A 23,360-nucleotide genomic window follows, 5' to 3' on the forward strand; every position below is an offset into this window, starting at 1 on the left:
GGTTCCCATAATTTGCTCAAATCATATTATCTTAAACTAGCTGTTGCCCGCGACTTCGTCCCCGTGGGTAGAAGATATAAGTTACGATTTATACCTGCCCTATTTTTTTTTCACATTTTCCTTTGTACCTACTATTAGTCACAGCGTGATGGTTTATAGCCTAAAGCCTTCCTCGATTAATGGTCTATTCAACACAAAAATAATTTTTCAATTTGGAACAGTAGTTCCTGAGATTAGCGCGTTCAAACAAACAAACAAACAAACTCTTCAGCTTTATATATTAGTATAGATATAGAAGTATAGATAATTATACGTATTAATAGTCCTTGAACGTGAGTTATTTACCCCGATGCAATAAGAGGGGTGTTATAAATTTGACGTCTCTTGTCGACGTGCGGATTCTCTGCAAAGTGCAAAGGGTCACCCAATGTCAGTGAAAAACAAAATAAATATTCTTTATCTAAAATGCTTTAGGGAAATAACCGAAGTTGATAATGATCAACAAGTATAAGCTTATTGTCAGGTGTGCCGTATCACTTTATCGTATCAGTTTGGTACCTACCTATCGCATATTCGTATTTAAACGTAGTAACGTTACAGACAACTTCGAAAATATATCCTAAAAGCTAAAATATAGCTAGTTGAGACGAAGCCTGACGGAGTACTGAAATATTCCATGAAGTTTGGAATGGTGAGCTACGGAATAGCTTCTATCAAATATGGTTTGTTGACTCGACGGTCAAGGGAGCAAAATAAAGGGTTTTCAGCTCCTATTATTTCGGCGAAATGTTTTCATAACGGTAATTGCTGAGAATCTGTTCTTGTAGATTATTTACGAGTTTAACGTGTAAATATTTACGAAAGCAAGCTATGTGCCGTAATAAACATGAATTGGGCGTATTTCGTAAATCTCATTGTGGATGAGTCTAGACGATCGGTTAACGCCGCAGCCGGCGCGAGCGCCGCCACATCTCCGTTTAAATTTAGAAGCGAGTGACAAAATTTTCTTGCGCGCGTAATCCATTGAGATAGTCAACAAATTCTTAGTTTTATAACAGACTTCAAAGTGTAAGCATAGATAGTGGTCATTGTTTTAACTGGTCGACAAACAATATAGTATTTATTACGTAGTGTTAAGGTATACAGTGCGATGGCAGGGCTGAGGAAGGGAACGATTCGGAAAAGTGCAAGTTGTCAAGTGTATAGCTATAACGCACTCTTGAGTTCAAGTAGTAGTGATACATCGACGGCTACTAGCAGTGCATCAGGCAACTCTGACACACCACTCAGAAGGTAACACCTGTACCTACATTATGAATACCCGTTCTATTATAGCAAAAACGTGAAGACCACGTATTTGTCAGATCGGTATCTTTATTCGTTTATTTATTGATGCTGTTAAAAGACAAGACAATCTAACACCTGCTTTGTGGGTGTTAGATTATTTTATAAGGTGTCATGCACACTGCAATTTATTTTTGTATGTTATAACTGTTACAAGGTACACGTGACTTTATTCTCAATTGATATTATGAACAGTTGGAACTGTTTCGCACTCAACAGTATAGATAGATAGCGTTCAGATTATACTACTTTTCTATGAAGTTTAAAACTAACCTTATTTTCCAAAGAAGCGGTATTTAATCGTTTATCTTCCTCACCTTTGCTAGGAACTGTACACAGAAATTCACAATATACGGTTATTTTTTTTATATTCTATCCATTAAAACAATATTTGTCACCTCCAATCCTATATGGAATCACTTAGCAAAAACAGGGCGTTGGAATAAGAGCTGTTGAAATCTTGTCGGAAGAATTTAGAAATAGATTTCCGATCCCGAGATTGTTTACAACGTGTAAGCAAGTAGACAGGTACGGTTAGAAACGAATGTCGATGAACAAACGCATATTCACAACTTCTGAAAAAAGTTTAAAGACATCTTTCGTAACATGTACCCATAGTATGTACATAAACAATTGGGTTTAAATGTTATCAAAAACCTCAGATATTAATTCTAAATGTATTAAAATATATAACATGTAGATAATAATAGTTATATTACTCACCACGCAAATCAGTCGTACCAATGGTCGTACCATATTTGCATCTACTTAACATTGACAGCGCATTCATTTAAAAGTAGTTTTTGGACCTATTACAATAATGGCGATTTGCGAGTTTTACGTAGGCTCACGGAACTAAGTTCGAACGTTATGGATCAAAAGAAATATACCAAAACGTCACAGCAAAATGAACATGGCAGACAGTTTTCTTAATTGAAAATCTCTGGTATCTAGTCCATAGACATATATATCGCGTTAAAAAGAGAAATAAAAATTACATTGAGATAAATGCCTTGATAAGATAAATTTGAAGATCCGTTCAGTCGAACGTTTATTATCGAAAAGTATGTTTAACAGGCTTAAACACTTTCTAGAAAGGAAGGCATTACTTTATAGATAATTTATAATCCTTGATTGGAAATTTTGGGTGGTAACTTGTGTTCGAGCACTTGGAACTTGAGGCAGTGAGCATACGAATCAGATTATTAAGGCTCTACAAACGAAGGCATCCGACATGTTTGATGCCTTCGATCCCATTAAACCGTAGTTAGTTGCTATACAATACTGTCCAAGTTTGCGCCTTGCTAAAGCTTTCATTGAAATAATACGAATTACATACCCACACGTATTGAATCTCTACACATATTTCATACAAAGAGTCAACATACTAAGGCTCTTATTAGTCCAGGACCGTTCCTGAAATTGCGAAAGTGAGACAGCGTTACGCTCAGTGTATAACTTCATCTCACTTCCACATTAGCATCTGCTCTACCTAGAGTTCTGTTAGTACAGGTTTAAGGTTAAGGTTCTACGGTAAAATGAACTGGGGAAACTCAAATACAGGCGACCTTTCCAAAAGGATGTTGACACAAGGCTCTGCGAACGTCGGTATTAAAGAAGTTCAATACCAGACGGCGCATTTAGAAAGGTATTTAACAAAACCGTTTATTACTTGGCTAAGTAGGTTATTTACCTGCTATTCGTAGTTTTTTTATGATTTGTTTAGTATTCTTTCAGTACATGGAAAATGGATGACCTTAAAGTTCTCTAATCTCCTTTTTTGTTTACTGCTCCTTTTAAGACAATAGAAAGTAGGTAGGTACTGAGGTTCCTATTCAGTGAGTGCATTTTGAAATTCCCCTCTAAAATAAATATTTATTGAACGGTAACTAAGTAGAACTCAAATCTCGTTTCTTTTTAAACTAGTCTAAAGGATCTATAGCAGCAGCATCTGAAATACCTACTACAAAATGTAATACTAGGTATACCATCTTGTAAATATCATTCAACTGGGCAAATTCCTACTCCCAAGAAGAAAAACGATGACAATTTAATATTGCAGTTGACAGCGAGTCTATATACTCAACGATTAGTTTGAACATGCTAATCTCAAGATATCAGATGAACAAGCAAAGGTTTACTTTGTAAAATCAGTCTTAACGGAAATTGTAAACAGGTAGTCACGTACAACCCGTGATTAGACCATACAGGTAGGACAGGATGATTGACTAATTAGCAAGAGGTACCTTAGTAAGTGTTTAGTTATCGAAATGGATACGGCTATGCATGGCGAAGGGGTAGATGTTGAGCGTGACTCCATAGCGCAAGGCATAAACATTTTTTTTTAGCATAATTATGCACTTATCACATTTCATTAATTTATAGCGTTTCCTGACACAGCATTAACCACTTATAATAACAATTATTGGAGTGTGTACAAAGCGACTCGCCACAACACAGATAAACCCTGAGAGGCTGTGTGGCTACATATTATGTAAAGAAACATGTAAGTGTATTAGAAAAAAAAAAATAAAAAAAAATTATCAGTCTTGTCAATCAGTCAAGTGTTTTCCTAAACGCTCTAAAGAGTCAAACCTTGATCCTGTTTTTGCCAAGCCAATCTTTTTTTCTTAAGACAATAATAATCGTGTTTTTGAGACGATTTTTCTGTCATCAAGGGCAGAATGCCCTAGTCACATTAGTCATCATACAATAACACCGAAAACGAATGTTTTTATAACTTAGCATAGAAACGTCACATCAGAAAGAAGAATGACCGCTATGTTTGGTTAGTGTGTCAATAAACTCAATAGTATAATGAGTGCATTTTATTTTATTTACTTGCGTGCGTATGTTTCTATTTAATGGGAGAAAACTACCTACGTCCGGAGCTTTCACTGTCGTCGGTTTAGTGTTGTGGGTTTCTTAGGATAAAAATATTATGGAAATATACCAGAAAATAACAGCATGCTATATTTTTTTTAAAAGCTCCTACTTTTATCTTTCGAGAACAGAATTTCCCTACTTGAGAATGAGGGCGCAGCCTATACAAACTTGCAAATTACTTTGAACATTTTTTTACTCCTGATGTCACAGGGGGATCCAGAAACAATCAAGATACATGCACTAAGACTCAGAACAAGTATTCCTGAGTTTTATTATACAAATGATTGTTCTACGCGGGGTCGAATCGGCGACCTCAACCACTCGGCTATCTATGGAGTCCCACTCCGCTTCCTGTGCTGTGTATGAATCAAATGTTTGTCTTAATTATACAGGGATCTGAACCGTTGCTAAGTGTATTTTTCTCGTTATTTTTATACTTTTGTGTTTCTTGGATTGTATTAACTTACTGCTTTAACGGACAGGTTCAATCGTCTACTTCGGACTTCGGTGGCGAGACATTGGTCCTACTTCAGGAAAGACAGGTCGACACTCAGGTCTAGAGGACGATCCGTGTCTGACACTGGACTCTGTAGCATCATTGATAATGGTAAGTATATAACTATATACTGACTATAGTTATAAAAAATACATACGATAGGTGAGCGGGTCTACCGCCTAAGTTGTAGGACTGTTGCAATTGAGGCAAAGAGACCTGGCTGTTAGCAATCTGGTAGAAGGCACCCGGAGATCCTAAACTAATCTATGAGGGATGACTTATTTGTCACCCTCAAATATTGCTACATACATAATCACTACTACCACTATCACTACATCATTTATCCACGATTTTTCAAGGTTATGTCACCATGTCCACACATGCTTATGAGTCCATCAACTTCGTAGGATGAAACTATCTTGAGTCTTAGGGAAATAGATAAATCGATTACGGATCTTTTTCAAATAATGAATCATATTGTTTCAACAGAACAATCTTTGTTCTCACGAACTCGACTTTTGATAGAAATGTTCGCGATACCTACTTTCCAATCTCCTTACGAAACTACTCAAACAAACATTCTCATCTTATCTTACATGTTATGTATGTTCTTTGTTGGAGGTTATAAAATAAATAAATCTAAGCTAGTCTCAAGATACTACAATTTTCTAGTATCTTGATAAAAGTGGTACACGAGTATTTTCCCAATGTTACCGGGATAGAGATTTATATTTAACTCATGAAACCACAATCGAATTAACTCCATAAATTGTATAACTAGCGGTTGGGGAGCCATTCACATAATTTCCTCATTAGCAATCAGCCAAACCTAAACTTTCCTTTCCAGAGAATTTTCTCCTTGAAAACTTCTGCCTAGCTTTTTTTCAAGCCATATGGGGTTGGCACCCAGTCTTACCAAATCGATCTGATCACCGGGTAGTTATTTCACGTCAGGGAATGCCTATCTGACGACCACAACTCGTTCTACTGGGTAACTAAATGCCCCATAATAAGACCTAAGTTACTCGTATATGTGGACAGTAATAAATACTCTTTTCTGTTTCGTACAAGTAAATAAAAGTCTACGTGGCTTCAATCAAGTATACACTGCGTTATATAAACATTTAAGTACGTTTAAATATTTGTAAAAGCTATAAAAGTGTATTTAGTAATAGATAGGAAACGAAGTATTTAGTTTTATCACGAAAGTCTATAAAACGAAAGTTAAAGATTAATATAAAAATCACGCAACACTCTCGTGACTGATCGCATGAAACTAATTTTAGTCATGATAAAACTGAATTGGAAACGAGGCTGTATGTAACTGCCATATGTATTGGAATGCTTCTTTGTAGGATATTTGAATGAATATTTACAGAAAATATTGGATTATGCAATTTTTTGATAAAGTTTGGTCAATTGCGTAATGGAGTTCTGCACAGGAAGGGCTCACACCAAGCGTTGAATAGAGGTTTCTAGGTTTTCTGAAATACCTATGTGCGTGATGCGCTATTGAATTGCCACGCACTGGACAAATGTGGGAGATTGCACAGCGGTTCAGGTTCAGTCTGTAAGAGTCTGAGTCTGTAAAAATCTAGCCGTTTCCCCCTCTACTAAGAAGGTTGAATTGAGTTCTAGTTGAGTTGGGGGAACCTCATGAGGGTCCTCAATTCCCTTTTAAATGTTATCCCTTCAACAAAACAAAGGTAGGCTAGTGACCCGATGGCTTAAAAAAGTTACGAGTAAAAGTAGTTACTCGTAACTTCCTAAAATTCAGGGATTTCCAGGGAAAATCATATGGGCTGTGGCAGCAGGAAAACACTATATGGACATATTGAATTAACTATGTACGTGTTTCCGTTGAGATCGAAAGCCAACCGTTCTGGGTATTAAATTTTGGCTAAAATCTCGCTCTGAAAATAGAGACTGAAACTCGAGACACAAGTTTCTTTGACAACAGCTTAGTATGTGTCGGGTGTAATTTAGAGTAAAGAACGATGAAACAAATTGAGCTCAAAACTAAAATAAATCAAAATTTTCAGACTTATTTCCGAAACTGGCTCTTTTATGTACATTTTTTCGACTTTTCGACCTACATGAATAATCATACAAATTTTATTACGTTTTGTCAAATTGCAACCAACATTATTAGGTCTGACACTATGATTTGCTAAAAAAGAATTGAGCCTCACCTCTCCTCACGCAAACGTAAAAATGGCTGAAAAAGCGTTTGAGGGAAAGTCCCTTAATTAAATACATCATCTATTAATATAAGACATGGCGACCGTTGCATAACTATGATGCGTCTACACTATGTAGTATTCATCCCTCGAACAGCTGGATGTAGTTTAAAAGGCGGCGTTCCACCCCGATATCTTTAACCTTGACGTAACCAGACTGTAACTTCTTTGATAAAGATTCACAGGCAGAAATCATTTGATTGTAGACTAAATAACAAAAGCTCGTTATTTATGTTTAGATCCAGAGTTGGCATACCTGGACATCGACGCGGTATGTCCGCGGCGGTCGCTGCAGGGGTTTGGCAGCGACTCAAGTCCAGTGCCCGAACTTTACATCACGTGAGTATACGGTCTTAATTAAATGTTGATGATGTTTGGAATTAGTGTGAAACATTTTAGCGCATTTGTTAGATCAAGTTCTTTTTGACAATCCTGAGATATAATCTCTTCCTTTCGTCATCCTATGCGCTTACTTGTATTCTTCCGCGCTTTTCCTATTTCCGATCATAGTAACTTGTTTTATTCGCATTCATTCCTTCCTTTTTAACCGCTTGAGAGTACTTTTGTGTCGTTATTTTAATATTTTGTGTGTATTAATCAAATGACGCTTAAAATTTTACCGCATTGAATGTGCAGTACTGACAAACTTTCGTTTTCATATTTTGGAGTAGAGCAGATCTAAACTATATTTATTATTCCGGCATTACGTAAACAATCCTATTAGATTCTGCATTTCAAAAGCTGGTATTGTTATCCATATTAAACTGGAATACAAAAGTGCAGCAGATTTACTGAAAACCGCTTTTACTGAGAACTCATTATTTCCACATGGGCCGATGGCACTTTAATGGATTCTTTTTTCTATAATTAAAATAAAACATTTCCAATAATTAAATAATTTTAAGACAGTTTAACATTCAGTAGATCATTCTTGACTAAGAAAATCTTGAATGTTTTATTTAAATTATCAGGGAACTATGAAAGACAACTATCTGTTTCAAACAATAGCGAAATAACGTATTGAATGCGCTATTAGGCAAGTTAACCGCCTTTGTCGGCATTCTTGCATAATAAACAGTCACGAAAAGTGGGTTCAGGGGCCTCTTGCCACGTGCTCAAGTAAGGCTGGTGTAACGGTGGAAGCAAGACAACGTAATACACGGCGTAAAGCAACATCTCCCTTCCACAAATCAAATCTTTCTTTAAGAAGTGGTGGCCCTCGTAATATCTGTTTTGAACTCTTAAATTTATTAATGAATCTGATTGAAGATAAAGAAAGAGTGCATACTTAAGTAAGCAATTAAAATAAAATAGAAATTCATCATAACTTATAAAGGTACTTCTTATTCCTGCCTTTTGAGGACGGCGCAACACGTTTTTTCTTTCATATTACTCTTTACGCGGTCGTTCCATGCTTTCTTTGACCTGTTTGCCTCTCCCTTTACATCCATCTCCATGTAAACTCTCCTCATAAAGCATACCTTGCTGAATATGATATGAAAAACAACCTGCGTTAAATTAGTGACCTAACTTTTTCCTCCTAAATAACTCTTGAAGAATTTTAGTATCTACCAAAAGGCTAGTTCTTACATTAACACTTATACGACTGTGAAGAAGCATCCAAACTTAATAATTTGACGATCACTGTCAAAATAACGGTTATCCCAATTCAAAATCTTATAAAATTAATCCCTTGACCTTAATTCAAAATCCCTTTTCAGGAATCCTTTTGAATTGATGAATAATAAACGTTTCTGAAGGTTATACTGTCTCGATAGTATTATGTTTTTTATGGATTTAGCTACGACCTACAATTTAAATCTGAGCCCCTAGCATTCGTTTCGATTATCAAATTTCATACTTTCCGACCAAAAAAATGCATGCTCATTAAAATTATAGTCATTTATGAACAACGACCAACATTAATCACTCATTATCCTGCATACATAACATACATACATATTTACCTCTATATTTTACCTCCAAGATAACATTCCGTACATGACATATTGTCATTCAAACCTACTTAGACACCTTGACCTTACTTTGAATGTGGGTTATTGAGATCTCGTTTTTTCCATACGTGTTATACAAGTTCTGTTCTTGTTATGCCATAGATATGTTGAAGGATTTTATATATATAGATTCTAATATCTATGTAGTTTAAAATAAGATTGTTTCCTGAATATATTGAACTAAATTAATTTTGATTTTTCTTCCTTTTGACAGCTTTTTGTACTTAAAAAAGTGCTTTTTCACAGCTGTATTAAACATCACTTTCAATAAAGGATGACCTGTTTTTTTTTCTATGAAAATATAGTAAAAGCTATGAAAAAGATCGTTTTTATTATTTTTTTATTAAATCTACTACAAGTTTCTATACATTTATTCTTAGTATTAATTAATAAGTGTATTATACAATGAATAACGAAACAAGGAATTAAATAATTACTTGGCAATCGTTTGCGAAATCTCGCCCAGATCTTAATGACTGTAATAATTGGATCGTTAGTTTAGAAATGCTTGCTAATAATGTCACTGACTTAAGATAAGATGGCATAATGCGTGCCGATGTGGGTGAAGCCAAATAATTATAGAAAATGCCAGACTGATTTGTGAATCTGTATAAGAAAAAAACATTCGAGGAGCTCGTGGCTAAGCTATAACCGCAGAAGTGACACGATCACAGGTTAAGCTATGCTTGACGCGGTTGGTCCGTAGAAGGGTGACCATCTTTGTCATTAGGAGTTCCTCCGTGTTTCGGAAGGCACGTTAAATTGTGGGTCCCGGCTGTTATTCTTACATCTTTAACAGTCGTTACAGGTAGTCAGATCGGGTATCGTGTCGCCCAGGTAACTGGGTTGAGGAGGTCAGATAGGCAGTCGCTCCTTGTAAAACACTGGTACTTAGCTGAAACCAGTTAGACTGGTAGCCGACCCCAACATAGTTGGGAAAAGGCTAGGCCAATGATGATATACGAAAAAACATTCCACCAGCCGTTTAGGACGAGTTTCGTTTAAAATATAAAGTATAAATATTTCTTTCATTTTCTTTAATTGTTTTAACAGAGATTCGTAACTGTAAATAAAATAAAAAATGGTCACCCATCCAATTTATTACCTCACCATCTGTGGCTTTACCTTTATTTGTAATATTTGAAAAATGATATAGTTAACTAAGTTTATGCTCAAATACTTAGTAATACCGTAAAAATATTTTCCAGCAAATTCTAAAACTGATAAATAACTATGAGGGTTACTATCTACCGTTCAAGGTTTATCGACGTTTTGCGTTTTAACGTTAAATCAATATCTTCGATTTCATTAAGTCAAATTAATAAAATAAAAACATGGTAGAGTTATTGGTAGAGTCGAATATTTTCTTATGGTTTTGCATTAAGTAATTAAAGTACTTTTACGTTTAATTGATGAAATAATTTAGACTTTATTTGCTTTAAAATTAAACATATTGTACTGTGCTTTTTCTGAAAATTTAAAAAAATACCACGGTAATAGAATCCGTATCTTTAGGAATTTGAATAAATCAAAAACATGATTTCATTCCAACTTTCCATACCGAAACTCAATACTTTACGAATTTGACTAACATAATACCACAGATAATATTATAAATTAATCAAATTCGAAAATCCCTTCTACATTTGAACTTCATTATTTGTACTCAATGAATTGTACGTAACTAAGTCATATCGTATCAAGCGTAACCTCTTCAGCCAAACAAAACATTCCAACCACAATACGGGACTCTCGTGACTGTATTGAATACCGCGTTAATTAACTACTACGTATTCAAATAGGTCGACTCAAAGAGGTTTAAACCTATTTTAGAAAATCAATTACCGCTATTACAACACAACAAAAATATATTGAGATTTTTAATGTTAATGGGGTTGCGTCAAAATGTATGCTTCTATTATCACAATAAAAATCTAAACTAAATCAAATTTTCCGCCATATTTTCTATCATACATGTGATTGCAATCAATATTGTGCGCAATGCACCACTGCGCATGTTTCCCTAGGACCGAACTTCCGATAAACTAAATTATTCTCTATACTCTCAAGTTTAAAGTTCAATGTTGTTTGGGCGGATAGAACCCCAGATGGCAGCCCGTGGTACGGTTGGACTGGACAGTGTGCATTTACTATATTGTGTAGTCTGTACAAGCTACAAAATACGTAATATTAACATAATATCGGTGATAGTGGTGGCTCTGTTATCACATAAAACTGTATTATTGAATACAAACAACGTGTATAAGTGATTCGGTGTGGTGAATATTCTATTGTTAAATGCATTAAATTTTCTTCGATAATTTTGACGTTTAAAGTGTATATTATTGGGTTTAGGCGTGAAAATGTGTGTTACGGTATTTAATTAGATTTATTCATAGTACAGTTCAAAGGATTGTAATTAAAAAGCTTTAAAATTGATGTGTTAGTGCCATAATGGGACGCGTTAGGGTTATAAAAATAGAAAGTTATCGATAATTTCCACTGGATTAGGTATTACTTAAGTGATATTTTTTCCCTGAAGTGACCTCATTAAATATAATAATCAAGTATTTGGCTCGGTTACTTAAATATTAAAACTTGAACCTATTGAAATAAACAAAACTGTAAAACAAAGGAAGTGTCTATACATTACTAATATGGTGTTATAGATTCCTTATAACAAATAATTCCATAATTCTTAGTAAATTAAATAATTTATATGATTCCCGTATTAATTCCTCTTTCAATGTATTAATTAATAAATTATAAAGAGGAATGTACAGTAGCGAGGACAGGGAATGTTTTTAGGTAAATTATGTTAAGGTATTTATTAATAATTATCATTTTTTGTATTGTATTTTTTTATTCAGTGTCAATATTTTCTTTGCATAAAAATCATATTGAGAGCTAATGTTTTCCACTTTGTATCAGTTCAGTTAATTTTCAATAATTATATATCTTTAAAAATATTGGGTACCTACTTAAAATGTAAGTGAGACGGATATAATTAAAATTAATGCTTTACTATTCATATCGAATACTCACAACAATGTTTGCAGGTGATAACCTACAAAATCGAAACAATTAAGTTATCGCATGTATTTAACAAATAATTTTAATTAAATATCAATACATCGTAGGACCCTTTTAACGTAGCTAAAATATCTACTAAAATAAGATATAAATGATTTCCCATCTCATTTTAGATTCATGTTATCATCATGGAATTTATTCCCGTGTACGCCTTCAAAAGGACCGGGTCTATTCTCATGAAGTTATCCCGTTAGTGAAAATGCTATGAATAATAATGCAGATTTCATATAATCAAATAATGAAATGAGTGCCATTTTATACCTTAATCATCCCTATTTATAGTAAAAAATTGCATGGGGAAAAACCAGGATCCAAATATAATCTTATCTTAATGGCAGGCAGATACGAAAGCTAAAACAAAATCAATCAAAATGATAACAATTAATTAGTTTTGAGAACCCTACGAGCTTTTTTATCGTAGCTTATTTGACGTCCCGAATGTCCTAGTTAGAATTAACTCAAGGTTTTCCTGTAAGGTTACAAATACACGTTTAAAAACTTACCTCTCAGGTTACATAGGTCTAGGTATAAAACCTTTTTAGTTAGACCCTGCTTACATTAAATATCGTTTCGGTGTATGAAAATTCATTCAAACTTTTTTCGAGAAAGGAATGGCATACTAAAAAAAAATGTTTCTCCTTTACGAATTCTGATCAGCTGATAAAGGTTTTGTATTGTTGATGACATCGGTATAGATAGGAAGATAGAGTGTCCTTTATTGCACATCACACCACATGAGTATTGGGTAAATTTGAAATTCAGTTTTGTACTAAGAATATGTTGATTTTTTTAATGAAAGCTTTTTGTCAAGATTAACCTTTGATGCAAAAATAAGATAAGTTATTTCCGTTTTTTTTTTATAACACGGAAAGTACATATAGTTGCAAAGGTTTTTTGAACCTTTAGATAGTTACTGTTTTAAAGTTTCAGCAGTTACCTACGACATTCTAATTAATTTCTTACTTTAACTAAAATATTACAGCAGTAATTTATATTGACGGAAGCTATACAAAACATGACATCGCTTATCCAAAACACATTGAAATAAAATTTTAAAATTAAATGTATCGTGTCGATGTATGTAATCCAATGAAGTTGTAAGTCATCGTTCTCTGTTCCTATGTCTAGGTAAATATAGGAGACTGGGTATTGTGTGTACGTTTTACATTATCTCATTGTTGTTACTATGTACAATTTCATTGAAATCAACGTAAACTTATTCAGTAACATTAGTATTGAAATTCAATATAATACCCAGATAAATGTTTTGTGAAATCAGCAACGTTAAAAAAAATATATTTTTATTTTAAATTGTTCCTCTTAGACTTATTTTGGATACTACTTTATTCGTAAAATATTTATTTATTCCTTATGATATATGAGCAAATCGATTAAACAGACATTTTTCCATAACAAACATAGTAGAGATAATCTAAAAATATGAACAAAGTTTTATTAGTTTTTCAGTACACCGATTTTCGTTAGGTAACTGTTTTTGAATATTACTATTCCTCATTGCCGCGACCGTAATCCATATTCTGACATGAACTAGTAAATTCCAAAAATGGTTACAAAATCATGCAATCTTTGGTACGGAGTAACGTTTCCTAGAGCTGATATATTTAAGACCAATTACCGTCAATTAGGTTAAGAAATAGGTACAGTTACTTAAACCTTGTATAAAACTGTATATCAGAATAAAGTATAGGAATAAATCGTAATAAAATAAGCTCTCTTAATTCTCTTTTGTTTTATAGAAACTCAAAACAAATGTATTCTAAAATTCATTCAACTAGGAATGGACTATTGTAATTTAAAAGTGTTTTTGAATATGCTAATAAATAATCAAGTAATATCATACAAATCATAGCATAAAATTGTGTGAAAAACGTGTATATAAAATACCGAGTCATTAGTCGCCTGAAGAGAATATTTCGGTAAGTTTTAATTATAGTAACTATCGAGCTATCGTGAGACTGATTCATTATTAAATGATGTAACGGTTTACTGACGCGTATTTATCGGGGGTGCCCGACTAGTTTCGGACGCAACCGGAGTCCGTAATCATGAGCTGAAGCGGCGGGATCGCGATAAATACGCGTTAGTAAACCGTTACATCATTTAATAAAGTTTTAATTAGTTGAAATAATTGATAAGTATTTAAGATATTGAGTATGTACTGAGCTTTTTCTAAAAGAAAGGATATCCAGAAAATATTAATTAGGACTTTGAAACAGCTTTAAAGTGTGTAAATCGATCATATTGTGTATGTAATATTTATTGACTGATATAACTATTGTTTGAGCATGAACAAGGATTTTTTCTTCTTCTGCTGTCATTTACAATAAAGAAGCAATACATTGAGATTTTTATAGAAAATAGTTTTCCGTTCTAACCATCACGTTTCGGAACGAATGCTTTTCGTTGGCATTCATGCAAAAGAAAAAAAACTCAGAATAAAATTAGAAGGAGAAAGATTTACCTTGTTCATATTAAAGTGCATTATGGCCCATAACGTAGGAATTAACACTGTAGTAGGTAATATATTAGAATAATTTATTGTAGCTTTATGCTGACCACAAAAGCTGAAAAAAGATCAAAATTTCGTTAGTAAAATTAGGTATAAATTTATCAAGTGATTAAGTTTAGTGTGACATAATGGTGAATGTAATTTGATATTCCATTTTAATAAACATTAAAAGCTTTTGAATTACTTATAACAATTATAATGGTACTTACTATACTAATCCAGTGAAATTTTCCATTAGACAGTTAAATACAGACCAGGGAGAGTATAATTTTGAACTCAAAACAAAATGTAATTCCTAGATCTTGAAATGCGCTAAGAGTGCTTGAATCCAAGTTCCGATAGTCACATTTTAATTAAAGCAGTTCATAGGCATCTAAGAATGCATTTGTGGCCAGCCTTCCACCATTCATGCCCTTATTATTTCTAGGTTCGGCATGGAGAGTGACAAGTTTATCCCTTACCGTTATAACGAGACTTAGTGCCTCCTGCTTGCGGCTTTTTCAGAGCTTATAATGCCAAGGTACTAAGTAAATGCATGTGCATGCGATTGTATATCTTATTAACAATATCTGCTATGTAAAACGCAAAATTTCTCCCTTTTCCTTATTTCTGCTCACCCTTGTAGCTTCACTGTTTATCGTTGTAATCAATAGCACTAATTAGCAATGTTCTGTTACCATAGCAACCGAGCATGTGGTAAGTAACATGATAGTCACAGATATACAATACGTTTTTCCTTATCTCTCATACGCCCACAAATTCAAATATTAGTCGAATAACAATTGTAAAATTTGTTCGTTAATATTATTTTTTTAATATATTAGATTGAAATCGCCTATTTATCTATATGAATTTCAATTCAACAATGCAGGAACGACTAAGTCGAATCACTGTTGACTAATATATTAAAAAGCAAATGAACAAAAAATGGAAGGAATTTAAAAATTATTTTACGTTTCTTACGACAAAAATATCCTTAGTAGTTTCATTCTTGAACTCTCCTAATTTTCGTACCCAATACATATTTGAAAAAAAAAACGTATTTTTTACTGTTTTAAAATCTTCTGTGTTGCTTCCCTAGTATTCTGCCTTGATGTCTATGTCCTATGTTTGTTGATGTTCACTCTGTGCCGTCTTTTGTTTCATCATACAAGTAGGCTAAGTCTCCCATCTTGCGTCTTTAGCGAGATTGTTTGATGTTCGCCAGCGGAATGTGAACCGTGAACGTTTTTCTAGTGCCCACTTTTGTGTCTTGATGAATGATAAAACACGTATCAATTTACATTGGTTTTGTTGAACTGTCCTGATTCCTAAAAGGTCACTTAATCAGAAATGTGACCTTAGTTTGTATATACTGAAAATTTGCTGAAACATAATTTTTTCAAGTCTAGTGGCATATAAAACCCTTTTTATTACAAAAGACTAGTCTTCAAAATATACCCTAACTGTTAACAAATTTTCATAAAAAACTTTCAATAACCATTTAGATAAAATATTCCCTGTGTCCAGATACAGCTCTTTCATTCCAAATACCAGCAATAAAAAAGAAATAAGACAGTTAAGTTCAAGATAACTAAGTACAGTATTCAAAACCAGGCCTAAAGGCAATTCACAAGAATCTGACCAAAAAATCTCGGACACTCTTAAATGTCCAGAAAGTTCTTTAGAAGCTTGAAGTTTTTTCTCCCTTACCTTACTTACTTAGCTCCATATTCTTATCTTAACGAAGAGTTTGTGTGGTCCAGGTCGGCGGGTGGGTCGAGCAGCGTCGGTGCGGAGGAGGCAAGTGACGGCAGCGACGCTGAGCGGCCTCGCAGAGGACATCACCTGCGTGTCCCCACACCGGCCTTCCCGGGGCAGTGAGTACTACATCTCCTTCTATAACTGCCTCTGACAAGTGCTATCAGCTGTTGGAATCTCCCTCTAATCAAGATATACCTTCGTACCTCCTCAAAAGTATTTGAAATCTTAAAGCAATTATATTTTAAATCGCTAACTACAGTAAGTCAGTTCTATCGTAATCAATGCTCATTTGTTTTGCTTCGTGAGTAAATGTCGTTTGCCTTGTTCTAGGAGTGTTGTAAACTTAACAACGCGACGTGTAATTGTATAAGCTTGTCGAGCCGCCAAAATTAAGAATCCTGTCGTTCTAGGTGTATTATGTTTCGATGAGGTGCTGTTACACAATAAGTCTTTCAATGATTACCAAGCTTCTTTACCATTCTAAATATTGTGAAAGTATAGATGCAAACTGTAGAATCTCAGTCCTCGTATTGCGCTACGCTATATACAACTATGTAATTATCGTACACACCATCACGTTCATAATTCTGCATTTTAATAATACTTGGGCCATTAACAGAAAAGATTGTTTCCACAATGCTTATATGGAGTGACGTAACAATGTTTTACGTGCCTAGATTACCTACGTGCCAATGAATTTTAAAATCTCTTGTTGCAAACACGCAAATGCCTTCCGTGGCTGTTCCCCTCGTATCAAATCAGTCGTGAAATCAATTATACATAGATGCTTGCTGGCTATGCTGAACCAAGTTTTCTTTCATTGACCTTCGTTGAAACTAGACATTTCTATCTAACTCTATCGTAAGTCCTAACATTATTTCTCATGGAGAATTTGAATTTTTTTTGCTCCTTCGGTAACTTAAATTCGTATGTGGGCACTAGAGCTGTGAGATTCTACGTTCAGGAGGAAAACAAGACAACGGTGAGGCTTTCTTTCGCAAAATTTGACTTCGAATATTTAGTTGCTGTTTTTGTCTCACAAAACTGCGTAAAACATAAAGCGATCGCAATAAATTAACTATACAAATGATAGTTTCCAAGGTTTTGTTAGAAATATTAAATGAAACGTCGTCAGTTGAAATCTAAACAAAAAAACGACTGTCGTGAACATCGTTCCGCGATAAAATTGACGACGTTTTTAACCTAAGTCACATCAAATCAGTCATCACATAATTTAAATAAATACAATACGTATTTACACATTTACCACCGTATCTTAAAACGTAAATATGAAACAGAAACCGAGATAAGGCTAGAGCGTTCATTTAGTTTTGTACCTGTTGTTATCGTATTTTGATCGTGTAATGCAACTGTACGTTAAATTTTGCTAATTGGAATAATATATTCTGAAACAATGTTATGTAGTAAATGTGGAATCGTGGTGTTGTGAAGTTTATGTGCGAAGTGACAGCTGTAATGGAAACTATTGATGAGAAGAAAAGTGTCAAAGTACGATGGGCTTTACGTAGAGATAGTTTGCCCTTAGCTCATATAAGGCAGGCTTTTCTGAAGGGAAAGCGAAGTATCTCCCCAGACGCTTTGCTCTGGCGTCGGCGGTAAGTCTCATACCGAAATATCGTACGATTTAGTTTAAAATAATATTTATCAGGCGGTAACATGTGTTGTGGGCGTTTTACCAGACAGATTTATTTTTAAATGGCTATTAAATTTCAATATTGTCTTTTGTCGTGCCAGCATCGAGTTTTTTGTGGAATACATTTTTACTAAAGGTTTCGTGTAACAGCGTTCGTGGTTACCAGCTATCGACTCGTCTCTATTAATTTCAATTGACTCCATAAGTAACGTGTATCGTATTGTAACTTAGAGTTATTACTTTTTGGAATCAAGGCTTTCAATAACCATAAACTATAATGTGAACTGTTACCATAATTTCCAATCAAACGAAAGTATAACGAAATGTTGAATATGTTGATTATTATCGAAATTAATATACCTTATTGAAGTTTATGTATGTTGAGCTTTTTCGAGATCTTACAAATAATTTTGACAGCTCTGTAATTAAATTGGTTTACATGGCCTTGTGTAGGTATATTATGTGTTAATACATAATACTAACTGTTATCGCAGTACAAAACAATAAAGCTTACAATGTAGTGAACATTGTATCATAAGTGTTATCATCGAGAGGGTATCAGTTGTACAGGGATTATCAGAGGCATCATAGTTTGACCTTTCCTGTGATGTTACAAAATTGATCACGCTTGATTTAGCATTGGAAGTTCACAATGGACAGAGTTTCATGACCTAGGCGGTGCATCCATGCAGAATGTGATGCACGTGTTCGGAATAATCGAGATTATGTTGTATGAACTCTAAATGGATAATGTTGCTTTTAGTAAGTGGTTTTAATAATTCTGGGAATTTTGTAAGTTCAGTGTTATTGTGGGTGAATTTCATTTAGCTGGTAGGTATTTTAGTTGTAATTTAGCCTAAATGACAGTTCAAATAGAAGCATTAAAGAAAAAAATACGGGAAATGAGGATTTGTGACTATTTAATACTATCCCTTATTCACCTGCCTGTGATGAACTTACACATATGTATATTTAATACATGTACTTTTCATACATGGAGTTTTAAATATTTTAATTTATTTGTTTAATATTTGTCTCTTTGTTTCGAATGTAGAACAACTCTAATTCCTGTACAAAATATTAAGCCTCAATCGTTTTGCCGAATAAAAAAATACTGTTTAAATTCGGATCCTCGGAATCTCCTTGATTGTTTCAGCAACTTGGCAAGAGACTATTCACTTGGACTTTTTAACAACAGTTCCTTTTGTCAGACTTAACTACAAGTCGCTCTCATTGAAATCTCGTTTACATAATTGTGGTTAAAGTGAAAAGCATGATCTAATTACACTTTTACGTAGCGAAAGTGACATAACGTGAAACCGGTGTAGGTACTACAACATATGACGAACAGATGTTTAAAAGAATTTATAGAGAAAAGATCTCGTATCTAATGGAATAATATTTACAATTTCAGTACATTTCGCTTACGTAGTTTTATGTTAAAATATTATGGATTTACAAATGTGGTTGTCACCACTTCTTTGCGGAAGATGATAGCGAGTGTGGGAGGGAGATGGCGGACTATGTGCTATAGCGGTGTCACGATTTCACAATTACAATGGTACTATTTAAAGAGGCTTTCAGAGTTTTTCTTGAATTATTTCCACCTAGTTAAACTTAGGTAATAGGTAATAGCCAAGAGTTGCTTAGGTATCTACACAAGTGTAAAAATATTATTGATCAAAGAATTTATACGCGACACGTGCTGAAGGCGTCTTATTGAATTAGGTGTCAGCCCGAGTTCGTTGTAATGTCAAGAGTTTTATATTTTCATCTGAATTCAATTCTTCGTATCGTGATTACATACAGAGCTATTTCTTCTAGATATTTATATGTATTTAAATTTTTATCTACGATTATCTCATTTGAGTAAGATACCCTAAAAAGGCAGTCACGACTAAGTTATTTCAGAAACTATTTTCAACCTATTTATTATCTTCATAAACAGTAAATACCATCATTGTTTTATTGGAAAAGTCCGTTCTATTTCCAATGGGCACTCGCATTAAGGCTGGGACACGCCTTGGCGATAAGATGACCTACTGCCTAGTAACGAGGTTAAATTTCCTGTGGACATTAGTAAAGGATTGCGTGCTATACTGGCAATACTGGCAAAAACGGGCTATGCGAAAAAATAGATATTATAATTAAGAAGAAAAATAATGGTTCGAAAATTTCGAATATTCTTGAATAAGGCTTCTGCCTTAAAGGCCAGTGCTCTCTTATTCAGCTTATGTATGTCAGCTATTTTGCTTACTAAACAAACATATTGTATTTGTTTTAAGAGGAAAAAAATATGGACTGGCTATGTATGACTGTGTAGTAGTTAGTTAAAAGAATGACAATAGGAATTCATTTTTTTAACCTGACCTGGCAAAACACGAGTACTGAATGAATGAAGTATGGAATGAACAGCGAAATATTTAAACAATTCCTAAATTAAAGTTTTTGTAACTCAAAGGACTGGACCGATTTCAATAAAATTTGACATGGAGGTGGCTGAAATTTTGGAAAAAAAAGTCTAAACAACATCCAGGCGGATGAACCCTCGATGCAACAACTAGACTCTACTGGGGTCTATTGCAACACGTAACACATTGTAATACACAATGTACTGAAAACTAAGGATTCTTAGCAAATTATGAGTAACGTGTGACCTTAAGGCTAAGCCTAGCTGACGTTGTGTTTAATTTTAACTGGTTATTACATATAAATGACGCCTTTCCTCTTACATAAGGTTTCCGCCTCGGTTGCCCACGAAGGTTACTAGATAAGTTAATAACTGTTAAGTTATTTTTTTGGCATTGAACTTTATTAACTTTGTGTTTTGTTGATGTTTTAATAAACAGTCTTTTTTTAAACTAGGCTTTTGGTAGCATACATACGTATCGACCACCTTGTTAATCTCAGCAAGAGTAGGTAATTCAATTTTTAATATTCAAATCAGCAAATGTAGGAAGTCTTAATTAAGTAAAAGGAAAAGTATGTACCGAACTGAATTAAAATTTAAAAACATTGGAACTACTACAAATAACCTCGTAGGAACATGTGTCTGAACATAGTAAATCTAAACATATTAACATTAGACACACCTTTTGCCTCGTTAAGGAATAATTTTCCATGAGTTATGTGTAGCAAGTGCCAGTGGAAAATAACTTGCATGGAGGCTACACTTGACCTAATGAGGTTGCGGTTAGTCATTGAACTTTATGGTGCATTTTATCACTGCGAACCTTTTTGCAGACTTTTTTTCTCTTTCTTTTTTTTAGTAAGAAAGTAGTTATGATATTCGAAATACGTATTGTAAAAATTAACACCTCGCTAGGAATCGAATAAGGTACCGACTGGTTATAACAAGGATTTGAGTCGTCAATACGAATGCTGTTAAAAAGTAATGTTAGAATTTTAATTCGGTGAAGTGGCGAGGGCTAAGACTAAAGGCATAGATCTATTTAAAAATCGAATAAATACGGTTTAGATTTGATATTTTTAATGGTGTTTTGGTGTTTTAAATTAAACGTGTACTTAGCTCTTTAAAAAATAGCTCTATCTGTTCTTTCTTCTTCTAATATATAAAATTCCCGTGTCACGATGTTAGTTACCGTACTCCTCCGAAACGGTGCGACCGATTTTTATAAAATTTTGTATAAATATTGGGTAGGTCTGAGAATAGAACAACATCTATTTTTCATAGCCCTAACTGATAAGGGTTGATTACACTAAAAAAATATTTTATTTGAACGAAATTGTTTGTTTTTATTTTTTTTATAATGTGGCATTAAAAATAATAATATAATAAGAAAAAAAAAATATTCGGCAAAACAACGTTTGCTGGGTCAGCTAGTAATATATACTTTTTAAGTAGTTTCGCCTACATTCTTTGGCGAGCTTTAGCAGTAGGTTTGGCAGTAGGTACATTTGAATTAAAGCCGACAAACTGTAAGTATAATAACTAATTATTATTATGCTATTGTAACATTGCGATTATATAATTCATAGATTTTTATGGATTCGCGAGTAGAAATAAACGCTATAGAAATAGTAGAGCTGCAACAACAGTGGCAAAATGAGTGCAAAGTAAAGCTTATCTTGATTAAGTGTAAATAATTGCGAAATAATTACATACACGACATTAAAACAGCTGATATGAAAATTACATGCAGACCGGCAGTCTTCGTTGTTGACCAATTGACACCAGTCTGACCTTTACGGTCAATATATTAAAGTCAATTTACTGAAATATTACCTTTCGTATGCAATTTATGCAAGTACTTTATTTTAATTTGTGTTAATGTGTTGCTGTAGGCCAGTGAATGAAATGTTATGTCTAATTTTGATACAGTTATTTTTTTAACTAGATAATGCATTTTATTTTACGTTAAGTAGATTTTTCTTCTTCTAGCTTCAGCTACATGCGCATGTAAATACCTTATTTATTGGTCATAGAATCAGATTCTACACCGAAAGAAAATCAGGGAAAGGCGGCAGCAGAGTTTTACTTAGCAAGTGTCGCAAAATCTAAGTACCTAATACACTTCTTGAGCACGCTAAACCTTTTATTTAAAGAAACCAAAAAATTAATCCAAAAACTCTTCTTCACAGCCAGAGCAATAAGGTAGCAGTGTACTTTATGCTATATACAGGGTGTCGGGGTGCTTTCTAAGTTTTTTTTAATATGACTCACGCAGTAAGAAATGTTATCCTTCCTTTAAAATTTGAATATTTTTTTATAAACAGCGATACTTCGTAGCCTAACTTAAATAAATGTTTTTTTTTATTTATTTCATTTTGATTAACGTAATCCGTAGGTTTATATCTTAAGTTTAAAACGTCTGATACTCCAATAGAATAACCAATAAGGTCAGTTTGTCTAACAACTTTCATATTACAAAATCGCTGTTATAATTAAATCGTAAGTACGGTCCAGTAACTGCTTATATTACGGTCTAACGGACCTTTAGTAAGGGCAAAACATTTCCGGAATATTAAATTAATATGTTGAAAGAAACCCTCAATATTAATTGAGAGCATTAATGCAAAAGATTGTATAGAAATACGATACTTGATATACTTAATTTTTGCACTATTTAATTGTCTGTAGGTATTGTTAATATCAAATTTTAGGCGGTAAGAAATTCGCTGAATCAACTAGCATAATTGAAAGCCTAATAATGCTATTTTAGTACACCAAACACCAAATATATAGTCCCATAAAATTTACTCTGTCAACTTTGTTTACCGGTACAATTGGCAAACACCACAATTGTGCAAAGCTAATATTAATCAATAGTTCAATGTTAGCATGTTGCTGGTACACGTATTAATTAGATTAAATTACTGAGTGGTAAGTATAAATACC

At 33.7% G+C, this 23,360-nt stretch overlaps 1 protein-coding gene and 1 long non-coding RNA gene across 3 annotated transcripts; one reads left to right on the top strand and one right to left on the bottom strand.

Annotated features, from left to right (window-relative positions):
* Positions 1-256: 256 nt before the first annotated feature.
* LOC113503422 lies at positions 257-21,612 on the top strand. Of its 2 annotated transcripts, XM_026885387.1 has the most exons (4): positions 257-1,293; positions 4,713-4,837; positions 7,206-7,305; positions 16,350-21,612. In XM_026885387.1, exons 1-4 carry the CDS (start codon positions 1,151-1,153, stop codon positions 16,465-16,467), a joined length of 486 nt encoding a protein of 161 aa, XP_026741188.1. In that variant the 5' UTR covers positions 257-1,150; the 3' UTR covers positions 16,468-21,612. The 2 variants fall into 2 exon arrangements, 1 of the variants encoding a protein (XP_026741188.1); XR_003401447.1 differs by lacking the exons at positions 257-1,293; positions 4,713-4,837; positions 7,206-7,305 and adding an exon at positions 15,038-15,124.
* LOC113503423 lies at positions 14,335-15,038 on the bottom strand. The gene is made up of 2 exons (XR_003401448.1): positions 14,814-15,038; positions 14,335-14,659 (listed from the first exon to the last, which is right to left on the bottom strand). It is a non-coding gene; the product is annotated as an uncharacterized LOC113503423 (long non-coding RNA).
* Positions 21,613-23,360: the final 1,748 nt, after the last annotated feature.

Source organism: Trichoplusia ni, chromosome 19 (assembly GCF_003590095.1).
Source record: "Trichoplusia ni isolate ovarian cell line Hi5 chromosome 19, tn1, whole genome shotgun sequence".
Taxonomy (NCBI): Eukaryota; Metazoa; Arthropoda; class Insecta; order Lepidoptera; family Noctuidae; genus Trichoplusia; species Trichoplusia ni.